This window comes from Diaphorina citri, unplaced genomic scaffold, assembly GCF_000475195.1.
Source record: "Diaphorina citri unplaced genomic scaffold, Diaci psyllid genome assembly version 1.1 scaffold328, whole genome shotgun sequence".
Classification (NCBI taxonomy): Eukaryota; Metazoa; Arthropoda; class Insecta; order Hemiptera; family Psyllidae; genus Diaphorina; species Diaphorina citri.
In genome coordinates, this window is record NW_007377763.1 from 63,841 (window position 1) to 88,815 (window position 24,975).

The window sequence follows — 24,975 nt, forward strand, 5'->3', positions numbered from 1 at the left end:
GCGCTCTCTCTCTCTCTCTCTCTCTCTCTCTCTCTCTCTCTCTCTCTCTTTCTCTCTCTCTCTCTTTCTCTCTCTCTCTCTTCCTTCCTTCCTTTCTTTCTCTCTCTCTCTCTCAAGATATCAAGATATTGGTCCCTGATTATTTTGATTTTCATTTCTGTTTCTGGTCATATGATCATTGATATAATCTTGCATTTGAGGTCCAATGAATTTTTCTATGTTCAGTTTTAGAACCTTCCATCAGAATCGTATAATTCGTCGAAATATTGCTCAGTGTTGACCTTTCCACAGATGCATGATCATAAAAAGGGAATAATGGGGAAAATCATTTATTTTTGTACTGTCCTAAGTAAAAACAAACAAAAAAATGACATAAAACCAGTTTGAGTTTGAAAATATTAAGGCGCCACGAATCTATTAATCACATAGAAAGAAATCTCGGAATAACAGAACCACTACATAAAAAGTTCATATTACAAGATTATAAATGTAAATACACTTCATATGTATATTCAAATTATACAGGGTGGTCAATCTTTTAGCATTTGCATGATAAAATGATGATTTAAGTATAGATACATATTCTGAGAATTGTTTGGTTAGCATTTATCGTGATTTACGAAATCAACATTAAATTTGAGGAAGATTTGGAGAGTAAATATAAGTCTATTTAATAAACAATAGGTATCGTAAGAAGATGATCGACATCCAATTATGGTTGGAAACTACAATAAAAGATAAATTGCTGTTGGAACATCAAACTAGAAACACCCTTTATAGTGTTAGATATAAATATAATAAATGTATGTAAAAGAAATAAAAGTAATAATAATGTTAATAAAGTTAATATTCTAGTTAGTCTTAAAATTCTATACGTATCTAGCAATAAGGAAATCATCCATCACATTAAAACTCGGATCTTGAGTCGTCCCGAAGATAATGAATGCAAATTTTAATCAACAAAAAATCTCTCATGAAGACATAAGATAAGTTAGGAGAAAGGTATTGTGACCCATTCTAATATCAAGTGTGATTCGAATCTAACAATAATCTGCTTTCTGGATAGATTATAATCAATCAACCAACAACATTGTCAAATTTTGAAGTCTGCTTTTGATATAATAATTACCAATGAAAATCCGCTGTCACTATTCAAAATTCAAACAGTAGGTACTTTCACTATTAAAGTTTAATCCTTTTAGTCCGAGCTTCTAGGTATGAGCTTTATAAGATATCCAAGAATCCAACTTTTGAAAGAGTAAATGACGGGTGATTTGCACCGATTTCAAGATATTTTGATGCCTCTTTACAAAACTTGGGTGCATAATCTTCTGAAATTGATGGCTTCATTGATCGGGTCTTGTGATTTGATTGATTGACTCAAGCTTGTGATCTACTCGCTTTCATTTTGTTTCTTGATCGATTCAGTTCGTTATGAATTCAATTCGTTCGCTGTATATGGAGAGCACAGGTTATTAATAACATGGTAATGTTCTTTGCGTACGCTTTGGAATATGCTCAAAGAACGGACATTGGTATCCGATGTCAATCATTGTAAAGAGTTTATTTGAAATTCCAAATAATCTGGAATACGAGGATTTATATCGTCTCAAGCCTACAGACATAGGAATCATAGGATTACAACTAGGTAATCTCTAATTTGAGCGAAATATAAAATTATCAGTGGAAAAGGCACTAACTAACATTACAAGATTACAACCAATAAAATTCTCACACTATCAACTGTATCAACCATTCTAATGTAAATAAACATTGAGAACAAAATGTTAGAATGCATCAGCATTTTGTGGTGATTATTTATTTGTTTAATTTTTGATAAGGTAATCAATTAAAATTCAACATCATGTTTCAATTTTATGAACATGTTTGGCTTTTCGTTCTTCAAATAAAACTTCAAAATTTCAAATCATAACAAACAATGGGAAAAATATAATTAGGTACCAATTATGAAGGTACAGATGAGAGTAAAATAAATAATAAAATGACAGTACATAAAATCACACACTAATTTTACAAAAAAAATATATATATATATTTCTAGATATTCCAAGTATTTAAAAATTTAAAATAAATTAACAAGAGAACCATAAGAAATTGAAATGAAAAATGTTCAACTGAATTTACAGAAGTAGTGAAAGGGGTACCTCTAGAGATTGTTAGAGCTAAGAAGGAAAATTAAACACCATATTTCGTCAGCAATATTCCCCCTGTATGTCGATTACACTCAAGGAGGTCTTCAAGTGAAAATATTTGCTGATACATCTCCAAAACAGGAAGCTGGGAATCACAACACAAGTAATAAGTGTTCCAAATAAATCCTCTCGTACCATGGGGAGATAAGAAGCTGAGATTTCTGATAATCGTGTTTCCGGCTCTGGACATTTAACAATCAGAGCAGACCAACAAAGTCTACTAGTCATGTAAGAAGAAATCGCAGTGATGTGAATTTTCTATAAAAAAAAAAAAAACACATTATAAGTGGACTTCTTCCAGAAAATATTCAAAAGTCCACAATGATTATTTCTATAGGTATTTAGATACTACCCCCGTATGCAAAGGTATTTAGACTATTTAGTGAAAATCTAAAAGATCATCTTATCACACCTTAGAATTAGAACAATTACTTAAACGACAAGTTTCGTATAGGCCATATAGGAATAGGAAACGAAATAAAAGATATTGAACTCAAAGCATTATGTACAACAAGGTGTAAGAATTTGTCATCCTAGTTCCTAGGAGTCTCTGAACTCCGCAATACAAAGCCAAAGCTAACACATGCATACAATCACAGATGCTATTGTGTACAAATGTCATTAGAAACAGTTGTAACTGGTAAAGGCTCTTCTAGTGATCATTTACTACTCCATATAATATCGCATGCCCTTATTCGGCCAGTGCAAGTTGTCTCCGACGAGGTTCAATTTGTTACGGAAGCAATCTCATATGTTTTATCAATTACTATTATTGCTCCTTGTATTGCTATTAGTTTCAAGAGCACAAAGTTCTGTTACTAATGCAATAACCAACACAATCGAGAATAAATATAAATATAGCGGCTTTATGAACGACACTACAGCCGGCCATATAAATATTCAATCTATGCTTGCTTGTGCCACTGAGCTATGGTATACTGTGTACTATACGTGCTGGATCATATTATAAATAGCTGTATTAAGGAAACAGAAGCTCTCAATTTGTCCCTTATCAAAGAACCTATCATAGGATGGCACCAATGTCAAATCTCGGTCTTGAAGAACTTCTTAACGAAAAAACCACCTTGACGGATATAGAGAAAAGGACCACATTTTCCTTTTGGAAACTGAGACGATTTACCCTCTTCTGAAGCTCATTCCCTCTCTTTTGGCGAGGTAGCGCTTATTGTTCTAAAGTCTAAACTAAACCATTGGATAATGGATATCCAAGATGGCTAGCCGTTTTGAAGAGAGGAAATCGTTTCACCTTCAGAAAGTAATATGTAGCCAAGATTATAAATTGTGTTTTTTTCTCATGTGAAGCCACACTGTAAGATTTTTGCTTTCCGATAGAAATATACGACCTCAAAGAGAAACATATCTGGGGAGCTTTTAATATCATAGCCATACACTAGCACTAGCCACTGGTCATTACCTACTGTATCCTCTATGCACCAGGTGGTATCTACAATTCCAGAAACCTAGGTCTCGAAGGAAAATCTACTCCTCCCTTATCTCTCTCTCCCGCTTCCCCATTTATTATTATGAAATGAAAGTGTATGTATCTTCAGAGAATTTGGTAGGGAGTTTTGGCACATCCACTAATCAACTCTCTTTCCTTCCCTCTCGCTCTTTCTCCCGCCTTCTTCCTTTTCTCTTGTCGGGTCCCTAAAATTGGATATTTACCTACAGTCTCAGGACATTATTATCTTTCCCTTTTTTACTGCCATTATATACGTACAAAATTTTTGCCATTGTACAAACTCTTTAGCCTGAGATTTGGCATTTCATTTGTTTAAGCCTTGTATATGTATATCCTTCTGCAGTCACTACATCAGACTCAAAGTAAGATGTTAGAGGAAGACAGATCAGTCGCTAAAGGATAACATGACTAGGATAAAGTAGGGCAACATGACCTCAGCTAGGGCGAATGTCAGCAGGTATTTCGAATCCATTATACAAAGGTAGTAGATATACCTACATGCGTCAGCACGTGCATTTGTTGGACAATATACAAAGTAGATAGGGAGATACAATCTTTTAAACTGTGTGAGAAACTATCCAAACGCCATTTGAAAACTTCGTCAAAAGACAAACGACGCCACATACCTAAGAGTGTTGATGTTGTTCCAGAAATAACTGCACGCCTAATTGTCAAAGATGGCACTGTAAACTATTTTAACAAGTTGATGTCGTACTCAGCACGTGTAAGCCCTCTCCCTACTCTTCCTTGTTGTTATCTCCCTTCTCTTCCACCACCTCCTCCTCCACTTCCTCTCTTCCACCTCCTCCTCCTCCACTTCCTCTCTACCTTTTTCTCCTCCTCCTTCTTCTCCTCTTCCTTCCTCTTTTCCTTGTTCACCATCCCCTTTTCATTCTCCTCCTTTTTCTCTTTCTCATGTCCTCTGATTCTCTCCCTCCTCCTTTTCTTTGTTCCTCATTCCCTCCTGTGCAATTTCCTTATCCTGATCCTTTATCCTGCTAAGTGTGGATCCTCAATTATCCTTTATTACATCAAGATTTATGATTATTGTCTTAACGCCAGCACTTGATTGAGTGATGTTATTTTTTGGTCTGTAGATACCTAGTGTTCAGCGGGTATCTAGACACACTCCTCATATTTTCCAAATTCAGAAACTGATATTACCTCAAGAACTTGTGATAATTAAATGTCCAACTATCCATCTTTTGAATCTAGGCTGTTTGAGGGCAAAAAGAAAAGCCATACTCACAGTGGCCATCAATCGGACCAAACGTTTGTTGCCATTGTTGTGAATGTTGTTGATCTCTAAACTTACAGCATTTTCTTATCCATTTTTTCTCCTCCTCGTTGTCTTCCTCTTGTTCTCTCCTTTTCATTCTCCTCCAGGGTCTCCTTATTCAATCAATGTACGCCGGCGTTATGGAAATGTTGTCTTGTATTGATTTCCACCCTGATTCCCTCCTCTTTCTCCTCCTCGTTGTCTTCCTCTTGCTCTCTCCCTCCTCCTTTTCATTCTCCTCCAGGGTCTCCTTATTCAATCAATGTACGCCGGCGTTATGGAAATGTTGTCTTGTATTGATTTCCACCCTGCTGTCTTTCTATTCCCATCGCCCATCCTCTGCTTTGGCCACATGGTCAAGGCCATTGGGATGTTTGCGCTATCCTACCCCAATGTAAAGTGAGGCGAGAGCGAGCCTGGTTCCCATCCTCTGCTTTGGCCACATGGTCAAGGCCATTGGGATGTTTGCGCTATCCTACCCCAATGTAAAGTGAGGCGAGAGCGAGCCTGAATGACTCCGATGGTATTCTGTCTTGGCAAAGTAAGGAGAGCTTTCTGATCTGTAACAAAAGTAGCTTACATCTCTTGCAGAATTTGTTGAGAGACCTTCCATTTAAGCTTGGCAAAGTAAGGAGAGCTTTCTGATCTGTAACAAAAGTAGCTTACATCTCTTGCAGAATTTGTTGAGAGACCTTCCATTTAAGATATCTGATCTGTAACAAAAGTATTAGCTTAAATCTCTTGCAGAAGTTGAGAGGTCTTCTATTGAAGAAAATTTTTCCCAGAAAAACTACCCAAGGAAAACAAAATCTGTAACAATTACATATTATGCTGACAGCTTTCTATTTCGGTTCAATGGAACTTTTGAGTGTGTTGCGTCAAAAGATGAACTGGGAAGGGAGGTAGTGGTGGTGGAGGTGGTGATGTTAGGGGAAAGTGATGGTAGGTGAAGGGTTAAGGGCTGAGGTATCAGGGTATTGGAAGAACGGGGCTGGGAGGTAAAGGGGCAGGAGGTTCAGGGACTAGGGAAAGTGGGAGGTAGGGGTTGAAGCAGCCGGTTTGGGAGGGATGCGAGATACGGGGGAAATGGTGAGGCAGCAGGTTGATCAGAGTTTGTGACATTTGCCCTATACCTACTTAAAATTGTGTACATTTATCCCTATACCTACATACTAAATAAATCATCACAGAAATGTTTTGGAAATTTTCATATTACCTACTTGAAAATAAATTTTCTCCAAAATGTACTTACCCTACTTTGATTAGTCCCACTCTCTTTATTACTTCGATTAAGTTCAGGAAGACAAGGAATTTCCCAATCAATACGAATTAACTTGTGTAATTATTAGAATGGAGTACCTATAATATAGGTTATAGGGTATAAGACCACCCTGTATTATAGAATATAATATAGAGTATAGGTGTTGAGCATGCGTTCAAGTTAATAACTATAATATTAATAATAAATAAAAAGGAAGAGTTATAATTTACGTCATGTCAGCACTTAATCAAAAAAAGAGTCAAGTATCGTAAATAATTTAAGTAGAGCTTCGAGAGTATTACAATAGGAAATATAGTATGAAATGGATAAATGTATACCTTTATTATACCTACCTATAGTTATGAGGTATGATGTTGCAGAGAGTTAAAATTTTGTTATTGGAAAGAAAAAAAAAATCATCTGGTGTGAACATCACACGACTTTCCTTGTCCTATTGAATGATGCTTATTTCAGTGTTTTTTTACCCTAACTTTTACAATACCTCTTACCTATAGTGAAAAATTTTAAATTTAAAAAAGAAAAGAAAATAGAATACAATGTAATAATTACTTTGTATATGTCGCAATAAACAAAACAAAAATAACAATAGTTTATGAAAATAAAGATATACAACATCAACATAATAAACACATAGGTATAACATAGGTTAGATAGTATTCGTCTTTATTTTGGTAAACACAGAAGTGTCACAAATTAGTGAAATAAGAAAGAAAAATAACATATTTCTTCTGCCAACAAAACTTAATAATTTACCCCTCCGACCGTCTTGATTCAGTATAAAAAGTACCTACATAATTATTTGGATGATATTTTCGTTAATGATATTGGATTAATGAGATTTATTTAGAATTTTGAATCACAGTTTTAACACGAGCTGTATGTCAAACATGTCACCGTTGGTTTGAATATCGACACTACTGAAGAAGGGATATCTACATCTACAATAATAAATACCTACACAACAAAATACAGGTTTTAGAAAGCAATTTTCTCAGTCAGATACCTGCCTGGCTGCCTGGTGCAGACCAAATATCTAATTCTGGTGGAGATGGCAAAACTACGAGTTTTGTAAATTTGTCACATCCACCAACAAGGAGTATACCCGAGTATCTTATTCTAGTGGAGATGCCAAAACTACGAGTTTTGTAAATTTGTCACATCCACCAACAAAGAATATGTATATTGTATACCGGAGGAATAGGTATAGATATTCTTGTTTTTTCCGATCTCAAAAGATGACGTGTATCAGTGCAGACATATTTTAGTTGAATCTTCAATGTTGCTGTTTAAATTATACAAGTTATATATGTATAGGTACGGGAGGAATAGGTATAGATATTCTTGTTTTTTTTTCCGATCTCAAAAGATGACGTGTATCAGTGCAGACATATTTTAGTTGAATCTTCAATGTTGCTGTTTAAATTATACAAGTTATGGTTATCTGACCGTTTGAGAATATTGGTTTGTACGAATGCGAATATGTCTGTACGAATACGACTGAGAAAAATTACATTCTTTTCCTCTACATAATTTATGAATGATATAAAAAAACATACACATTTTTGTTTCATCTTTCACATACCTAAATCATATTTTATGTAATTCGTTTCAGAAAAAGACCAAAGGGTTGTTCTTGTATTGTAGACATATCACCATACCTTGAGAGCTTGACTGGAACCAGGGGGGTTCTTTAATCAGTATTTTTGCCGGCACATTTTGGTACACAATGCAAACATAACATGCACAGACAAGTTAAATACATATATTATTTTACATGTTTATTTAATGTACCCATAATGTATGTTGGGAACGAACCTCAATTAAATAGTCGCTCAGTGGTAACTCTTTTGAACGTCCAAGTACAAAAGACGACAGTGGAGAGTTGTGCCAGCCTAAAACTGAACTCATTACAGATAGTCCGCTGGGATTGCATGAAGAGGAGGAGGAGACGAGTTTATCAAGTACGATAAGTATGTACCCGGGGAGTAACCCCTCACATTCAGATAAGATAAGTTACCGTGGCATATTTACCACCACCAACTCAAGTCCCAGTCATCAGCCAGGAGCTGCCAGTTCCCCTGGTAATAACTGGATGCTAACTGGCACTGACAAAAGCCTGTTTCCACCGCTATTCATTTCCTCAGGTGTGTTAGGTCAATCAAACAATTCAAATCAAGGGCCATACTCTGGCTCTAGCCCAAGTCATTATGATGAACGATCTCAACAACATGAAATGCTCAACATCAATATTGAGTGTGGTGCTCTCAAGCAACCGTCTTCTTCCTATTCGAGTTGTAGTGGAGAGCAAGATGTATACGCTAGAGTCAATCAATCCCTCATGCACTCACCCAATAACAAATACCAGTGGCTGGATTCTCCGGTAGAATATAGTGCATCAATAGTACAAGCCCAACCGGGCATTATTCCCAAGCAAGAGCCTGTCTACGGGAACACAAACCTCTCAGGATGTGGTAGTCTAGTGAATTTATCTGATCCTAACAATCCAGGTTCAAGTTACCCTGTTCAGCTAGCAGAATATAATCCTTCAACAAGCAAAGGACATGAAATACTTTCTCAAGTATATCAGCAATCACCTCTACCTTTGAAACTTGTACCTGTTAAACCTAGAAAATATCCGAATAGACCAAGCAAAACACCAGTCCATGAGAGACCTTACGCTTGTCCTGTAGAAAACTGTGATCGTAGATTTTCCCGGTCCGATGAATTGACACGACATATTAGGATACATACAGGACAAAAACCTTTCCAATGTAGAATATGCATGAGATCCTTCTCTAGGTCAGATCATTTAACAACGCACATACGAACTCATACGGGTGAGAAACCATTCTCTTGTGATGTCTGTGGTAGAAAGTTTGCCAGAAGTGATGAAAAGAAGAGACATGCGAAAGTTCATTTAAAACAAAGAAGTAAAAAAGAAAGCAAAATGGCAGTCATGATGTCTCAACAGCAGGCACAACAACAGCAACAACAAAATCATGTACATCAACAACAGCAACATCATCATCACCACCACCACCATCATCCTAACATGGAGGGGATGCCAGTAGTAACTACACCACTCTGAGAGTGTGTTCTCCCCTCCACTACCATCACCACCACTCAAAAACCAAAGTCTGTGATTGTGTTGTATTCGTTCCTCATTACATGATGGACTTTAATGTTTCAATTATTAACTACCAATTTCTTTTCTCTATCCCTCCCATTATTTGGTTTTTCTTTGACAGTTTTAACTAAATCACTCAAGTTTCCAATTTACTCATTACAGATAGGTACCTACAATCTAGGTCTACCTAATGACTTTATTGCTTTGGTGACATTTGCTTTCTTTGTTTCCATTTCTTTTGATTGTCATGACTTCGAGTGTTCTCTTACCAATTTTGTGTACTACTATTTTGTTTCTTCTTGTGACTTTTATTTTACTCATCGCACACATTTGTATTGAAAATTAATTTGTTCAATAATTTCACATTCCTAATACTTATTAAAGAATTAGTAAAATATAGTTTAAATAAAAATGTTTATGTTTACTTCATGTAAAGTAACCTTGTAATTTTACGAACAATCATTTTTCATTGAAAAAAAGTTTCAACCAAATTTTGTCCGTTAGATTCTTCTTTAGAACTATCTATCTAGATAACTACAAATGAGTTTTGTTTCATCTGGATTACCATAAAGCATGGCCTTTAAACCCCAAATTTATTCCCCTAAGATTTTATTTCTTTTATCAACATATTATTGAAATATTTTAATTGGTCATCGTCAATATTATTTTTGGACAAAGCTATCTCTCTTGTATTTATTATTGTTACTATCTTAATAAATTAAAATAAATAGCACATTCTATGATTCGCACAGTATCCACCTAAATAATTATGTACCTACCTGTGTAGTGTATAAGTACCTCTACACAGTTACATAAATACCTACCTACCGAATCCTTTACTATCATTGATAATTTTAAATTATTTAACATACCTAATTCTCTTGTTTTAAAACTTCGAATTCAACTTACACGACAAATTTTTATAGGTACCGGTATGCTTGAATGTTATTCATATGTAAAGAAATAATTATGTAATAAATTATTTTATTTGAAGAGAGGCAGGTAATTATGCATACAATTAATAAAATTAAGTATTTAAAAAAGAAAGAGTACCTGATATATTTCTAAGAAAGTATAGGGAAAAAATATACATACTTCAATTAATATTGTAAATTTATATTTTATGTTAAAAATAGTAATAAAAAAACTCTATGGTAGAGAAATGAAGATGGGCTTGTAATACATTGGTTAAACTTTAGCTATCTATCAAAGAAAGCTATCCCTAGTAATAAAAAAACTCTATGGTAGAGAAATGAAGATGGGCTTGTAATACATTGGTTAAACTTTAGCTATCTATCAAAGAAAGCTATCACCTATACCTACGTATTCTTTCTCTTAATACCTATAATAATAAATGACAAAGTTTCATAAAGGCCTAAATCAGTTGATGAAAATATTTAAATTTTCTCACTTTTTAATTGACTAAGAATCAATATACAACAATACCTACTTTCAAACTTTTTTCTTTCTGTTACTTTTAAATTATCTTTTGGTCTAAAAAGGAGTGACAATAGTCAAAGCTGTGTTCTTTCTACTAATTTCATGGGCGAAGCGAAAGTTAAAATTCGGTAGTTATCTAATAAATAAATAGGTAATTAAAAATGAGACACGTTTTATAACTAGACCGTCTAAAACTCTAGAGACTAATTTTATTTTATTCAACATTGCTGATAGGTACACCTAACTAAATAAAATCAATTACCGATTATTATTTTGCTTTTACTTGCTTGATTAGAAAAGCCCTTGAAGATAAACTTCTATCTTACCTATGCAAGTTGGCCTAACTGTCAACCTAACACGCTATAAATATGATGTGTAAAATAATAATTACCTACCTAATTCTTACTCAATTCAATTCAACTCACGCGGTGTCTCTATTTAAAACTACTATACAAATTAGGTGCTGGCACTCAAATAGGAGCCTGTAATTCATATAAATTTACAGAGAACTACTATACCTACCAACAATTTATGATTTCACAGAACTTTACATTATCTCTATTAATTTGACACCTTCAGGGAATAACAAGCGCTACTTATTATGTAATTATGAATAAGTAGTTAAACCCTTGTAACTATCTATTGGTACCGGTACCAAAAATTTAGCATTAATTTCAGAAAGAGACACAATGATACCGATATAATTATCTTTTAGGGAGAAATAAAAGGCCTTTATTCTTTTTCCGATTGCTCAAAAGTTGTTTATTCAGACTAAACGTCTACCTATTAGGTAATTATGCATAAGTAGTTAAACCCTTGTAACTATCTATTGGTACCGGTACCAAAAATTTAGCATTAATTTCAGAAAGAGACACAGTGATACCGATATAATTATCTTTTAGGGAGAAATAAAAGGCCTTTATTCTTTTTCCGATTGCTCAAAAGTTGTTTATTCAGACTAAACGCAAAATTAACTTTCTATAATAGGTAATTGCGAAAATCAATTTTAACAAATTACTGTCTATTATCATACCAAATCCTATAGGTATTTTTCCTTCCGGCAACATTCAGAAATAATTATTTCAATTGGATCACTACAATTTAGTAGATCGTCTACATTCTGTTGTATAATATTTCTCATGTTTCGTCCAAATAAATTGATGTTACTTACTTTTTGAAGAGTTTCAATCAGAATAAGTTATTAATTGCTTGTTACTCACTTGTTAATGTTCATCTCTTATTGTAATACATTTTATCTACGTAGGTATATGTCAAAATATTTTTTACTCTTGTGAAATTTTTATGCTGTGACTTCGTTTAATTCTTTCTTTCTTTTGTTTTGCAATACAAAATTAAATGTAATTCAATTGGATCACTACAATTTTGTAGATCGTCTACATTCTGTTGTATAATATTTCTCATGTTTCGTCCAAATAAATTGATGTTACTTACTTTTTTAAGAGTTTCAATCAGAATAAGTTATTAATTGCTTGTTACTCACTTGTTAATGTTCATCCCTTATTGTAATACATTTTATCTACGTATATGTCAAAATATTTTTTACTCTTGTGAAATTTTTATGCTGTGACTTCGTTTAATTCTTTCTTTCTTTTGTTTTTCAATACAAAATTAAATGTATTTTTTTACGTATACTTTGTTTAAACCTTTTTTTTTATTATAATAATAAATAGGTAGGTATCTACCTAAGTATCATATGTAGGTACATAGTATAGGTAATTCCAGAGAGTTTTCAAATTTTTAAAAAGCAAGTATAGTACCTACCCACCTTACATATTATGTCAACAGGTAACCGTAAATACCTACAATATTACTTATATTCACCCACAATTTTCTTCTTCTTCTTCTTCTTCTTCTTCTTCTTCTTCTTCTTCTTCTTCTTCTTCTTCTTCTTCTTCTTCTTAGTTTTCAAAATTTTAAAAAGCAAGTATAGTACCTACCCACCTTACATATTATGTCAACAGGTAACCGTAGATACCTACAATATTACTTATATTCACCCACAATTTTCTTCTTCTTCTTTTTCTTCTTTATTATTTATTATGCCTACCCTAGGCCCTAGGTACCTAGAGAATATGTATGTACCTACCTACCTATCTATTTATTTCAACTGAATTTTGTTTATTTCACCCTTTCATCTAAAGAAAAAAATGTATATATTTTTACTATAAATAGAAAAGGATTATATTGACTGTTCATATTTTTTCATATATTATGATCTAGGTATATTTATTTAGGTAAAGTTAATACTTAATTGTTGATTTATTTTTTGTCTAAATGTTATTATAATTATAATTGTTGTTCATATTTTATTACATAATTAAATAAAATCTAACTTAAATCCCTGTTTCCTTAAACTACTTTGAAATAACTTGTAAATTGTGCAAGCACAGAAAGCTGAATCTTTTTTATTGAATGAACTTACCTAGGTATATTTGAGAATTCAGATTTAGACAGTCAAGAACATGATGGACGTAAATAAAAGAGAATAAAAGGATGAGGAATGAGGAAAAAGAGTCTTTTATTGAATGAACTTGCCTATATTTGAGAATTCAGATTTAGACAGTCAAGAACATGATGGACGTAAATAAAAGAGAATAAAAGGATGAGGAATGAGGAAAAAGAGTACCTTGACAGAGAAAAATCTGGACACCTACTAAAAGAGAGACTAAAATAGAAAGTAATATTAAATAATATACTACCTAGTAGGTAATATTAAAAAAATTCAGAGTGAATTTATAAGTTATTTCATTCTTTTTTTATTATTCTAATTTTTTATAAATTTTCCGTATGTTCCCTCTCTCATAATAATTTTCACTAATCAATATTTGTGGAAGAAATACCTAAATAAAAATGAAAAATGTATTAAAAAACAATTTATTATTTTAAAGTTTAATGTTGAAAATTCTCCGACAGAGTCGTTTTCATTTCATATACTTCTACTTAGATAACTACTCGCACTTACTTAGATACTTAGTGTCTATTTTACTGAAGCTATAAAAGGTTTCAGATGGCCGTGAAATTGGCTGAAATGCCATTAAAGGAATCTGTATGAGTACATAGATCTGTCAGACCGTCTTAACGTGTGTGGCCAAAAAACCTCAAGAGAAATGTCTGTCAGACCTACATACATAGATCTGTCAGACCGTCTTAACGTGTGTGACCAATAAACCTCAAGACAAAAGTCTGTCAGACCTATGGTCTGTCAGACGGTCTCAGCATGAGTGACTGGCTTTAGGGTGACACTGTATCCCGAATGCTTTCTACTGAACGACTGCACGTATCGCGTCCATGTAATTCAATTAGTGCGTCCAAAATCGTGACAGAAGCTAGAGAGGTAGAAAGCATTGCAAACTTTCATCATGCAATTCATACATTGCTTCTGATGTTTGCCGAACTTTTAAGCACGTTTCGGATTTGTTTGGTTTTTCCTTTAGCCAAGGTTGAAGGATTTCCTGACCAGGATTCAAGGATATCCTGAAGGAGAAGGAAGGACCAATATATCCTCATTATTCAGTTCTTGGAAGTCCAGAGTCCAGCTAAAATATTTCCTGGGATGGTATGGTTCCTCTTCAATATTTATTTTCCTGTTCGTGTACCTCACCTACCTAGACGAAATAGTGTACCAAAATTCCTGGAATCTTGTTGAACCAGCTTTCATTCTTCGAATTTGAAGTTCTAACCTGAAAACTAGTAGTTGTGTCAGACATTCAGACAATGCATTTAAATGATTGCTCATGCTTATTATTCAATTAGCTTTATCAGTGCGATTTTAATAGACATTTAATTGAATTAAGTTGGCGTCATTAATTTTATTGCCGTCGTGAAGGCAAACGCAATAATGATTCAAATTGAAATCAACAAACCAAAATTTGCCTACGGTTTATGGTTACCAACAATCAGGTTATAACATACATTACTGGTTTTTCTGGGTGACATCGGCATACTGTGCCTTGCAGCTTGCACCGTATGAGTACGAGGGAGAGAGGGAGGAGAGAGGGGAAGGAGAGAGATAAAGGTAAAAACAGGCACCAGGCAGATTATTCGAAGTCATAAGCTAAAATATTTTCTGGGATGGTATGGTTCCTCTTCAATATTTATTTTCCTGTTTGTGTACCTCACCTACCTAGACGAAATAGTGCACCAAAATTCTTGGAATCTTGCTGAACCAGCTTTAATTCTTCGAATTTGAAGTTCCAACCTGAAAACTAGTAGTTGTGTCAGACATTCAGACAATGCATTTAAATGATTGCTCATGCTTATTATTCAATTAGCTTTATCAGTGCGATTTTAATAGACATTTAATTGAATCAAGTTGGCGTCATTAATTTTATTACCGTCGTGAAGGCAAACGCAATAATGATTCAAATTGAAATCAACAAACCAAAATTTGCCTATGGTTTATGGTTACCAACAATCAGGTTATAACATACATTACTGGTTTTTCTGGGTGACATCGGCATACTGTGCCTTGCAGCTTGCACCGATATACATATGTAGGTTTAGATATCGGTGCAAGCAGGTAGGTTGGATAATACGAGAGTATGTAGGTGATAAATATGTTGGATAATACATACATGTATGCAATTAATTTGATCGTAATACATGTGAAATTAAATTACCTTCGGCAACAAATACACAATTAATTTCAATAAGCAGGTACCATCATTGGACGTTTAAATGCAAATTTAATGCAAGGTACAGAAAAAAATGTCCTTGATACCAAAGCCCAGAATTAGGATTTTCCCGATTGGAAAAGGGTCCGTTTCTAATGAAGTTCTTTGAAACAGCTTCAGAAGTATTTGTGGTCAGTGAGACCAGTGGTTTTGGTTTTGTGTCAAGTGTGGTCAGAAGACAAGAAGTCAGAAGTAAAAACAAATAAAAAGCAACAGCACGCCTGACGACCTTTTTTATGAAACTCACCACTGGCGTATATCCCAACCCTGCAGCCCCGCGGCACCCGGGCATTTAGATGTCCCCTGTCTATAATTGGGAGCATCCCTCCCGTCAGTCCATTATTGAACCAGAGGTCTCCCAGGCGAAACCTTGCGGGCGGTTTTCTCAATTCTTAGGCCAGCCACTCTCTATCATGTATCAGGTCTACCTGATAGTAAGTGGCTGGCCTTACCAGCGAATACCTGAATAAGTTCCTGTGCACAAGGCAGCATTTACTCAAATCCCCCCTGAACCCGGACATCCTAATTTAGACACGCTCACTCAATATCCGTATTCTCCCTCAATGATTACTTTCTTTTTTCGCGGCCCACACTTTAGGCGGCAGTCTATTGTACTCCGCAGAATCCTACAGAAAGACGAATAAGGAGATAATGTCACTCAGTTGATTTGACTATTCAAGTGCACTAGAGCTTCGGCAAGATCAAGCATCGGCACTTAAGTGACAATGTTGTATGTCGTTTGTACTAATAGACCTGTCCATTATCATTTATCATAACTAGTGCATCATGTACTCGTACGAGTAAGTGAATTTTCTTAATCTTGCACCTTTTCCAATTTCAATTAAGGTCAGCATTACCTTCTCATACCCTCTTCTCTCGACCTTTATTTTCACACATCGAAATTTTTCCTGCCTTGGTTTGCACAGTCATACAGAAAAAAGGGATAAAATCAGAAGTTCAAGTAAGAAGTCTTTTGTAACACTCCATCCAAGACGATGCAGTAAGCAAAGCTACAAAAACGGCAAGGTGGTATGACGGTTGACCTAAAACCGTCACTCCCCCAAGACTTGTCAAGAAACGCAACGAGCACGTTTTTCGTAACAAACTCGGGATAATAACGGAACTAGCGTATCATAACAATTAGAGCTCTTGTCTCGGAAATTTATACAAGAAAAAGCTCCCGGGAAAAGTCGAAATTCACTGATATCCTGAAGAGAGATACCTCGTTGCTGGATTCGTTCTTAGCGACCAAGAGGGAAGGGAAATTTCCTTTTAGCGACCAAGAGGGAAGGGAAATTTCCTCTTAGCGACCAAGACGGAGAAGGTTCCTGAGGGGAAAAAAACTGATGCCAATGTTAAAATATTCCGCTCGTGCAGAGGAGCTCTAAACAAATTTACCGAAATAAAATTTCTCCCAGACATACACGAGTAGTAGTCTAATATGATAATATGGGAGAATAATAGTTGTCTACCTCTCGGTTACAGGGTGACAAGGTAGGTACGTGATGGTACTTCAGATGATAGCGGAGGTAGATTTGCTTTAAAATGACTGCTCCCTTTCAGATCATCAAAGTAGTGACTATGTATCGGAATACCCGTAATGTTTCCCTTATTTCAGGTCATTTTATTACTAAAAGGAGCCCAGATATTGTTTCTGAGCGTCCAAAGAGTTTTCAAACCCCCAATACTTCCTTAGGTGCCATGCCTATCTCACAGAAGGAAAGCAAAGCATTAGTAAAACCAAGACCTTATTCGGCCAAATACCAGCTTTCAGCTCGGGCTACAAATGACCAAAAAGAATAGCGGAAAGCAAAATCTCTGTATGGCGAATTGCCACAGCTAATACTTTTAGTTATTGGTGAATTATGTATCCCAGATATTGTTTCTGAGTGTCCAAAGAGTTTTCAAATCCCCAATACTTCCATAGGTGCCATGCGGGCCATGCCTATCTCACAGAAGGAAAGCAAAGCATTAGTAAAACCAAGACCTTATTCGGCCAAATACCAGCTTTCTGCTCGGGCTACATAAATATTTATTCAAACCTCTTCCCCAATCTCTAACCTGTCCTGCTGTATCGAAATGACCAAAAAGAATAGCGGAAAGCAAAATCTCTGTATGGCGAATTGCCACAGCTAATACTTTTAGTTATTGGTGAATTATGTATCTCAGTAAATTGTGAAAAGGAGATCTTGGAGCAAAACTACCTCCACCGACCGCCCTAGTATCAAATCCCCAATACGTGATGGTAACACAAGATGCTATCATGACTCTCTGTAACTTGCAAACCCCAGAATCCCAAGATAAGTTGCACTTAACCCAAGAATACGGGTACCACGACTAACATGGTGAACAAAATTAATGGTTGTACCGCTCATCAAATCCCCAATACGTGATGGTAACACAAGATGCTATCATGACTCTTTGTAACTTGCATACCCCAGAATCCCAAGATAAGTTGCACTTAACCCAAGAATACGGGTACCACGACTAACATGGTGAACAAAATTAATGGTTGTACCGCTGAGATTAGCTGGAAGGTTAGAACAAATACGGACCAAGACCCTGTGATTTATGATTCACAAATGGGGATTCTGCGATAGTTTCTTAGAGACAAAATGTTCTTAAACTTAATGGTATAGCTGGAGGAGGAGCCTTTACATAATGAGTATCTGGATAGAAATGTAGTTTGATATGATAATTTTCTTTGAAAATTCTTAATGCTGAAGATCGGGGACTTTTTCATAAGTACATACCTAAATTATGGGGGTGCAGCAGAGTTAGAAAAACAAACAAGAAGAAAATTAGATAAAATCTATTATAGGGGAAATAATTGGGGCCTGGATTTTTTTTTAAATTAATATGTATGTCAAAGACGCTCATACAAAACTGTATGTCAAAAATGGTTTTCAATTGGTCATTTCGAGATTCACACTGAAAATACAGAGCCCAGCTTAAGATAGAAAACCTTAATGTCATACTGTATGAGTGTACCACATTTTATAGCCGCTAGTCTTACCATTGTGCATCAGGTCTTACCATTGTGCATCAGGTATTACCTGTATGTAGGTACCTTCTTATATTGTGTTTATTCCTTATTTACATCTACCATTTCTCCCTTCTCAGATATTGTTTCTGAGTGTCCAAAGAGTTTTCAAACCCCCAATACTTCCATAGGTGCCATGCCTATCTCACAGAAGGAAAGCAAAGCATTAGTAAAACCAAGACCTTATTCGGCCAAATACCAGCTTTCAGCTCGGGCTCGAAATTCCTCACAAGGATGGATAAAACAAAAAAGTGTTAAAGCCCGCGTGGGTCACCCCACATAGGTAGTTAGAGAGGCGTGTAAATGTGAAACCATACGTAACCAGAAGTGAAAGAGAAAAGCCCTCAATGAAGCAGACCTTCATGTTCACACCTATCCAGAAACGGAAAAACTGACCTGAAATTTTTCGAGGAATCAATACTCTAGCATTTTGCCCAAAGGCAGGTTTCGATCAAAAATGTTTTAACAAGGATGGATAAAACAAAAAAATGTTAGAGCCCGCGTGGGTCACCCCACATAGGTAGTTAGAGAGGCGTGTAAATGTGTTACGTAACCAGAAGTGAAATAGAAAAGCCCGGAAGAAACGGAAAAACTGACCTGAAATTTTTCGAGGAATCAATACTCTAGCATTTTGCCCAAAGGCAGGTTTCGATCAAAAATGTTTTAACAATCTTCATGAAACCTCTTTTCAATGTTAAAAAATTGAAAACGCTTCCTCTGAAACTACATCCCGGCTTACGTGTCCTACTTACCTATAAGTAATATCCTGGAAATGTTCCAGATTGAAAAAACTCATCCTTTTTCGTCCAAACATTAAAACTTCCTATTACTTTTTGCTCCCACTCACGAAGAAGTAAGAACTCAATAAAATACGAAGATTAAAAGAAAAGGTTCAGGGTCACGAGCGTAAAAAGTACCTTTTTTTTATTTTCAGCAAATTTTATGTGACTTTTAACGATTCTGCCAACATGGCGTTAGGTTTTCAACCTATAGGTAAGCATTTTCCTTGTTAAGTGTGGTCAGAAGTAAAAAGAAATAAAAAGCAACAGCACGCCTGACGACCTTTCTTATGAAACTCACCACTGGCGTATATCCCAACCCTGCAGCCCCGCGGCGCCCGGGTATTTAGAGGTCTCCTCTCTATAATTGGGAGCATCCCTCCCGTCAGTCCATTATTGAACCAGAGGTCTCCCAGGCAAAACCTTGCGGGCGGTTTTCTCAATTCTTAGGCCAGCCACTCTCTATCATGTATCAGGTCTACCTGATAGTTAGTAGCTGGCCTTACCAGCAAATACCTGAATAAGTTCCTGGGCACAAGGCAGCATTTACTCAAATCCCCCCTGAACCCGGACATCCTAATTTAGACACGCTCACTCAATATCCGTATTCTCCCTCAATGTCACTCAGTTGATTTGACTATTCAAGTGCACCAGAGCTTCGGCAAGATCAAGCATCGGCACTTAAGTGACAATGTTGTATGTCGTTTGTACTAATAGACCTGTCCATTATCGTTTATCATCCAATGCCACTCAGTTGATTTGACTATTCAAGTGCACTAGATCTTCGGCAAGATCAAGCATCGGCACTCAAGTGACAATGTTGTATGTCGTTTGTACTAATAGACCTGTCCATTATCGTTTATCATAACTAGTGCATCATGTACTCGTACGAGTAAGTGAATCTTCTTAATCTTGCACCTTTTCCAATTTCATTTGAGGTCAGCCTTATCTTCTCATACCCTCTTCTCTCGACCTTTATTTTCACACATCGAAATTTTTCCTGCCTTGGTTTGCACAGTCATACAGAAACAAGGGATTACTCTACGTACTCTAGTACTTAAAGGGATTTATTCCAAAAGAACATTTTATTGTTAATGTGACATAAAATAAACTTCTATATTATTATTATTATAGAGGAAGAGGTAGAGAGAGAGAGAGAGAGCTATAGACACGAGGAAAAGCAAGAGTGTCAGTATTACAGACGGAAAAAAACAAGAGGAAAAAATGGGGAGAGAGAGGGAAGAGAGTTTACGAGAGAGAGAGAGAGAGGAGAGAGAAACGCTACAGACACGAAGAAAAGCAATACAAGAGGAAGAAAAAATTGGGGAGAGAGAGAGAAAAGAGATTACCGAGAGAGAGAGATAGAAAAGGGAATAGAAAGACAGAGAGAAACGGGAACAGAGGTGCGAGTCTGATGGACAGAAAGGAAGGGAGAGAGAAACAAGGGAAGAGACGGGGTGGGAGAGAGAGAGAGAGAGAGAAGGGAAGGAAAGACAGAGAGAAACGGGAACAGAGGTGCGAGTCTGATAGATACCGAGAACTACAGACAACAGACAGAAAGGACGAAAGAGAGAAAAAAGGGTGGGAGAGAGAGAGAAAAACGGAAAGAAAGGGTGAGAGAAAACAAAGAAGGAAAGAAAAGAAGGAGCTTTGTCAAATAATGACGTCGAGATAATAGTGGTAGGTACGTTCTAATAACTGGAGAGCTACAGGGTGCAACGAATACGAGTTACACCGACCTTTATTTATTTATTCACAACAATATACGGGCGGACCCTTTACTATCTACATATAAATGTGAGCCCTATCTAAAACCTAAAAAAAAAAAACCGACCTAGACTCCGTGAGACAAACATCAATGTACAACCCAAAACTTCTCAGTTCAAGCTTCAGGAATTAAAGCCGGGGGTGGTAAATCGGAACCTAATTTCTGAGGGAATTTTTCCATTCAGGGATAGGCCGACCTAGACTCCATGAGACAAACATCAATGTACAACCCGAAACTTCTCAGTTCAAGCTTCAGGAATTAAAGCCGGGGGTGGTAAATCGGAACCTAATTTCTGAGGGAATTTTTCCATTCAGGGAAAAAAAAAAACCTAGACTCCATGTACATTCCGAAACTTCTCAGTTCAAGCTTCAGGAATTAAAGCCGGGGGTGGTAAATCGGAACCTAATTTCTGAGGGAATTTTTCCATTCAGGGATAGTCAAGTCTTAGATCACGATTAAGGTTGCCATACACCTCAGCCACTTTGGGCTTTTGTGTATACAAAGTCATAGATATAGATCTATACTAAAGCAGTGTGCCAGGGCATTCCAAATGATCTCCTCTGGATAACAGAGTAACCCAGTAATTTAAATCCTCTTTTTTCTCCAGCTTTTCTTCTTTTTTTCTTCACTTACTATTTACTTCTCTTATTGTCACGAGCGAAGAATATCTGCAACACCCAACAACAGCATCATCAAGAAACAGCATAAAGCCCCTGCAATACCCGAATACCCCCCTTCCCCTGTTTCTTTTTTAATTCTTTAAAAAATAAATAAATAAAAACCTAATTGCGGTCGTAATTAATGGAGAAAAAAAATTAAAATCTTGACTTGTGAATAAATTTAATAAGTTGGATGGATCTGGACTGGAGGACTTTAAGCAGGGAGTAGACCAGCTTAGTCTGGCTGGGGACCAACAGGGAGAATACCAGCCTAGCCTATAATAATGTCCCTTGCTAAAGAAACAGAAAAGTTTCAGTGCGAAGGGCATCGTAGAATTTTTGTAGCCAAAACCAAATAAATGTCAGCCCAAAGCAATCACCCCAGGGCTGATCGAGAGATAGGAGAGGCTGACGACAAACGCCGACCCCGTCTAAACACGGGGAAAGGCCAAGAAAGATAGCTATGAATATTGGCTATTCTTTTTTTTATGGATGAGTGTCTCATCACCATTTTTATTTCGTAGCAATGAAACTGGTACGTTAAATTCAGCAAAATTTTAGCAAGTCTATTTATAACTCACGTCTTGTTCAGTTTACAGCTCCAAAAACTTTCTCAAAGATACGAATTGTCAGTTCTTAAACTTGGAAAAGTCTGATGTCGAATATAGAATGTTGGAGATCAGTGACATCTTCTATTAGATTAAGCTCTGTAGACACTTACTACTCTTACAAGAGTCAAAATGTTAAAAAGCTCTCTTCCCAGCTTCCTACTTATTTATAACTAAAAGCTCACTTCCTATAGCTTCCTACCTAGGTACCACATTTTATTGAGCTTGCCCCCTCTCTAAATACGGACCTGATGTGTACCTATAATCGTATCGCATAATCGTAATACTACTCATTCAAGAAGCTATAACACCAAATTAAAGTACATCACTACATTAGTTACATATGTAGTACAAAGTACATACACAAAAACATAAAGTACAAAGCACCAAACCTAACGTACTAGGTAGTAATTGGCGAACGCCACACGATGGAAAACCGGTCGGAAATGACTAATGATTCCGCTATCAAATTTCAAATACCTAGGTGAATATTTGAACGATGAATTCTTTTATGCTTCTTTTTTTTATTAGTTCCAATGACGGGAGGAAACATGTGCGTGGCGTGGAAAGATTAAACAAATTAGCATACAGGGTGGTTCAACAGAAAATCTATTTGGGGTCGAGTAGATTGGAGCACATCACATGCCTTCACACTCCATCTGTTAAGGTCCCTGCCCTTGTGATCAATTTTGAAGAAACCATTTACTGATGAAAATTTGTGAAAGCTGCTGAAAAATGACCATGCTGGTGGCTGGTGCACTGTTCAAAAGAAAGGGGATATCCCCAACAGCTTATCAATGTTTACACCTCGGGCGCCAAATTTGGTTCTTCGGCGCTCTGGATAGATTGAGTTATGTTCACTTGGTGACACATTTTTGGGGTTCCCCCTTTATTTAAGAATTTGTCTTTTTGAGCTCAGCATTTAAGACTCAGTGAATTTAACACAATCAAGAAACACTAGATTTTTTTTACCTACTTTCTATTTAATATTTAGAATCTAGGCCTTAACAATTATACACTGACGTTAAACCTCTATCAAGCAAATCAAAACAATAACCGTAGAGTCTGTTAATGAGGTTAGGTAACATACAAAAACTGAGGCAAACACCGTGAGTCCACCTCAGTCACCCAGTATATCAGAGAGACGATCATTTATTGTTTTTTATTCGGATTTAGGTCTGTGATGAAAATATTTCGCCAACGTTTATGATGGGCCGAAGCACGCGAGTCTATTAGTGGGAATTCTAATGTAACCCAGTGAGTCTATTAGTGGGAATTCTAATGTAACCCAGTGAGTCTATTAGTGGGAATTCTAATGTAACCCAGTGAGATGACCCAGGCCACGAGCGGGAGTCGGGTGGAAAATACACGCTAGGAAACAGGAGACGGCGGGGTCGATTCCCGCCCGGGGCGAACTTTGTCACGAAAAGATCAGTTTTCTCAGAACCGCTCGCTTTTTCCTATCCTCCTCTCTGCGAGCTACGAGTTAAGCAGCCAAAGAGAAACTTTTATTTGCATTTAATATGTGTAGGTACTTGTGTACACTTGTACAGAGACGTTAAACCCCCAAAGCACAATGGGCTCTACATCTACGGCTGAGGTAAATATATCGTCAAAAAACGAATGGTACGTATTGTTGGCCATATGTACCAATGTTCTATTTGTTTTCTCAGGTAAACATTTTCATGGCCATTTCTTCGAGCTTTCTCAAAAGTTCAAGGTTTTTCACCAAAACATCCTCGAGTGTGCAAGACTTAAGTAACTCAATCCCAAAACCTTGAAAAAGGTAAATACAATAACACAAATCTAGGTACTCGACCTTTTTTTTACGTTCCTTTTTTTCTACGTTTTTGTTTTTCTGGGACATCTCGCGTCTGCTTTCTCTCTCGCCGTTTTTCCGCGAATTTTCACACAGTTATGATGTTCCTCAGCCGTGCACCAGATAAAGTTTCGTTTGCGGGTTTAGAATACAAAATTTAGGGAATATGCAAATGTAAAATACTCCCTAATCTCATCTTCTTCGTGAGCTATAAATTTGACTATTCAAATTCCGGAAAGTTCATAATGAGAGTTCGGGATTTATCCCTCTTTTGATCTGGGGAGAGACTCTCTCCTCGGAATAAGGAGAGAGATACACTGTTCCGTGCGGACATAGCACCGTAAGCACCGTTACATGTGGACAGAAATCGGTGGAAACATACACAGTGGTAGTGTGGTACATGCAAAAGTAATAGTAAAGGAATTTGAACTGTGTTGAGGACCAATGCTTGCTACAAATGCCGTCCCCCGATTGGTAGGTACACATCACTAAATTTTATTCCTTGACTTGGAACTTGAAATCGTACTACCAACCAGATCCGAAGTCCACCACTCTAACCACTAGACTACCGAGAAAAATATACGTCAAGACAAGATATGATTAGTATCTAAGACCTTCTTATTCTTGTGTTAAGATCCTGATTGGTATACAGTTAGGTACCTACTTTCCCATTAACTCAATACAAGAGTACACAAAAAGCCCACTCTGAGGCTTGGGCCTCAAAAGATGAGTTAAGCATATACGAATCTACTTCCCCAAGTGACACTGTCCTGACGCCACT

The 24,975-nt window shown here is 36.3% G+C and overlaps 1 protein-coding gene across 1 annotated transcript in view; it reads left to right on the forward strand.

Annotated features, from left to right (window-relative positions):
- Positions 1-9,462, forward strand: part of LOC103507594 (paternally-expressed gene 3 protein) — a 27,967-nt gene extending 18,505 nt beyond the window's left edge. Inside the window, exon 3 of the mRNA XM_026822421.1 lies at positions 8,118-9,462. Coding sequence (XP_026678222.1) covers positions 8,118-9,345 — 1,228 coding nt within the window. The 3' untranslated portion in view covers positions 9,346-9,462. The remainder of the gene's footprint in view (positions 1-8,117) is intronic.
- The last annotated feature ends 15,513 nt before the right edge of the window (positions 9,463-24,975 follow it).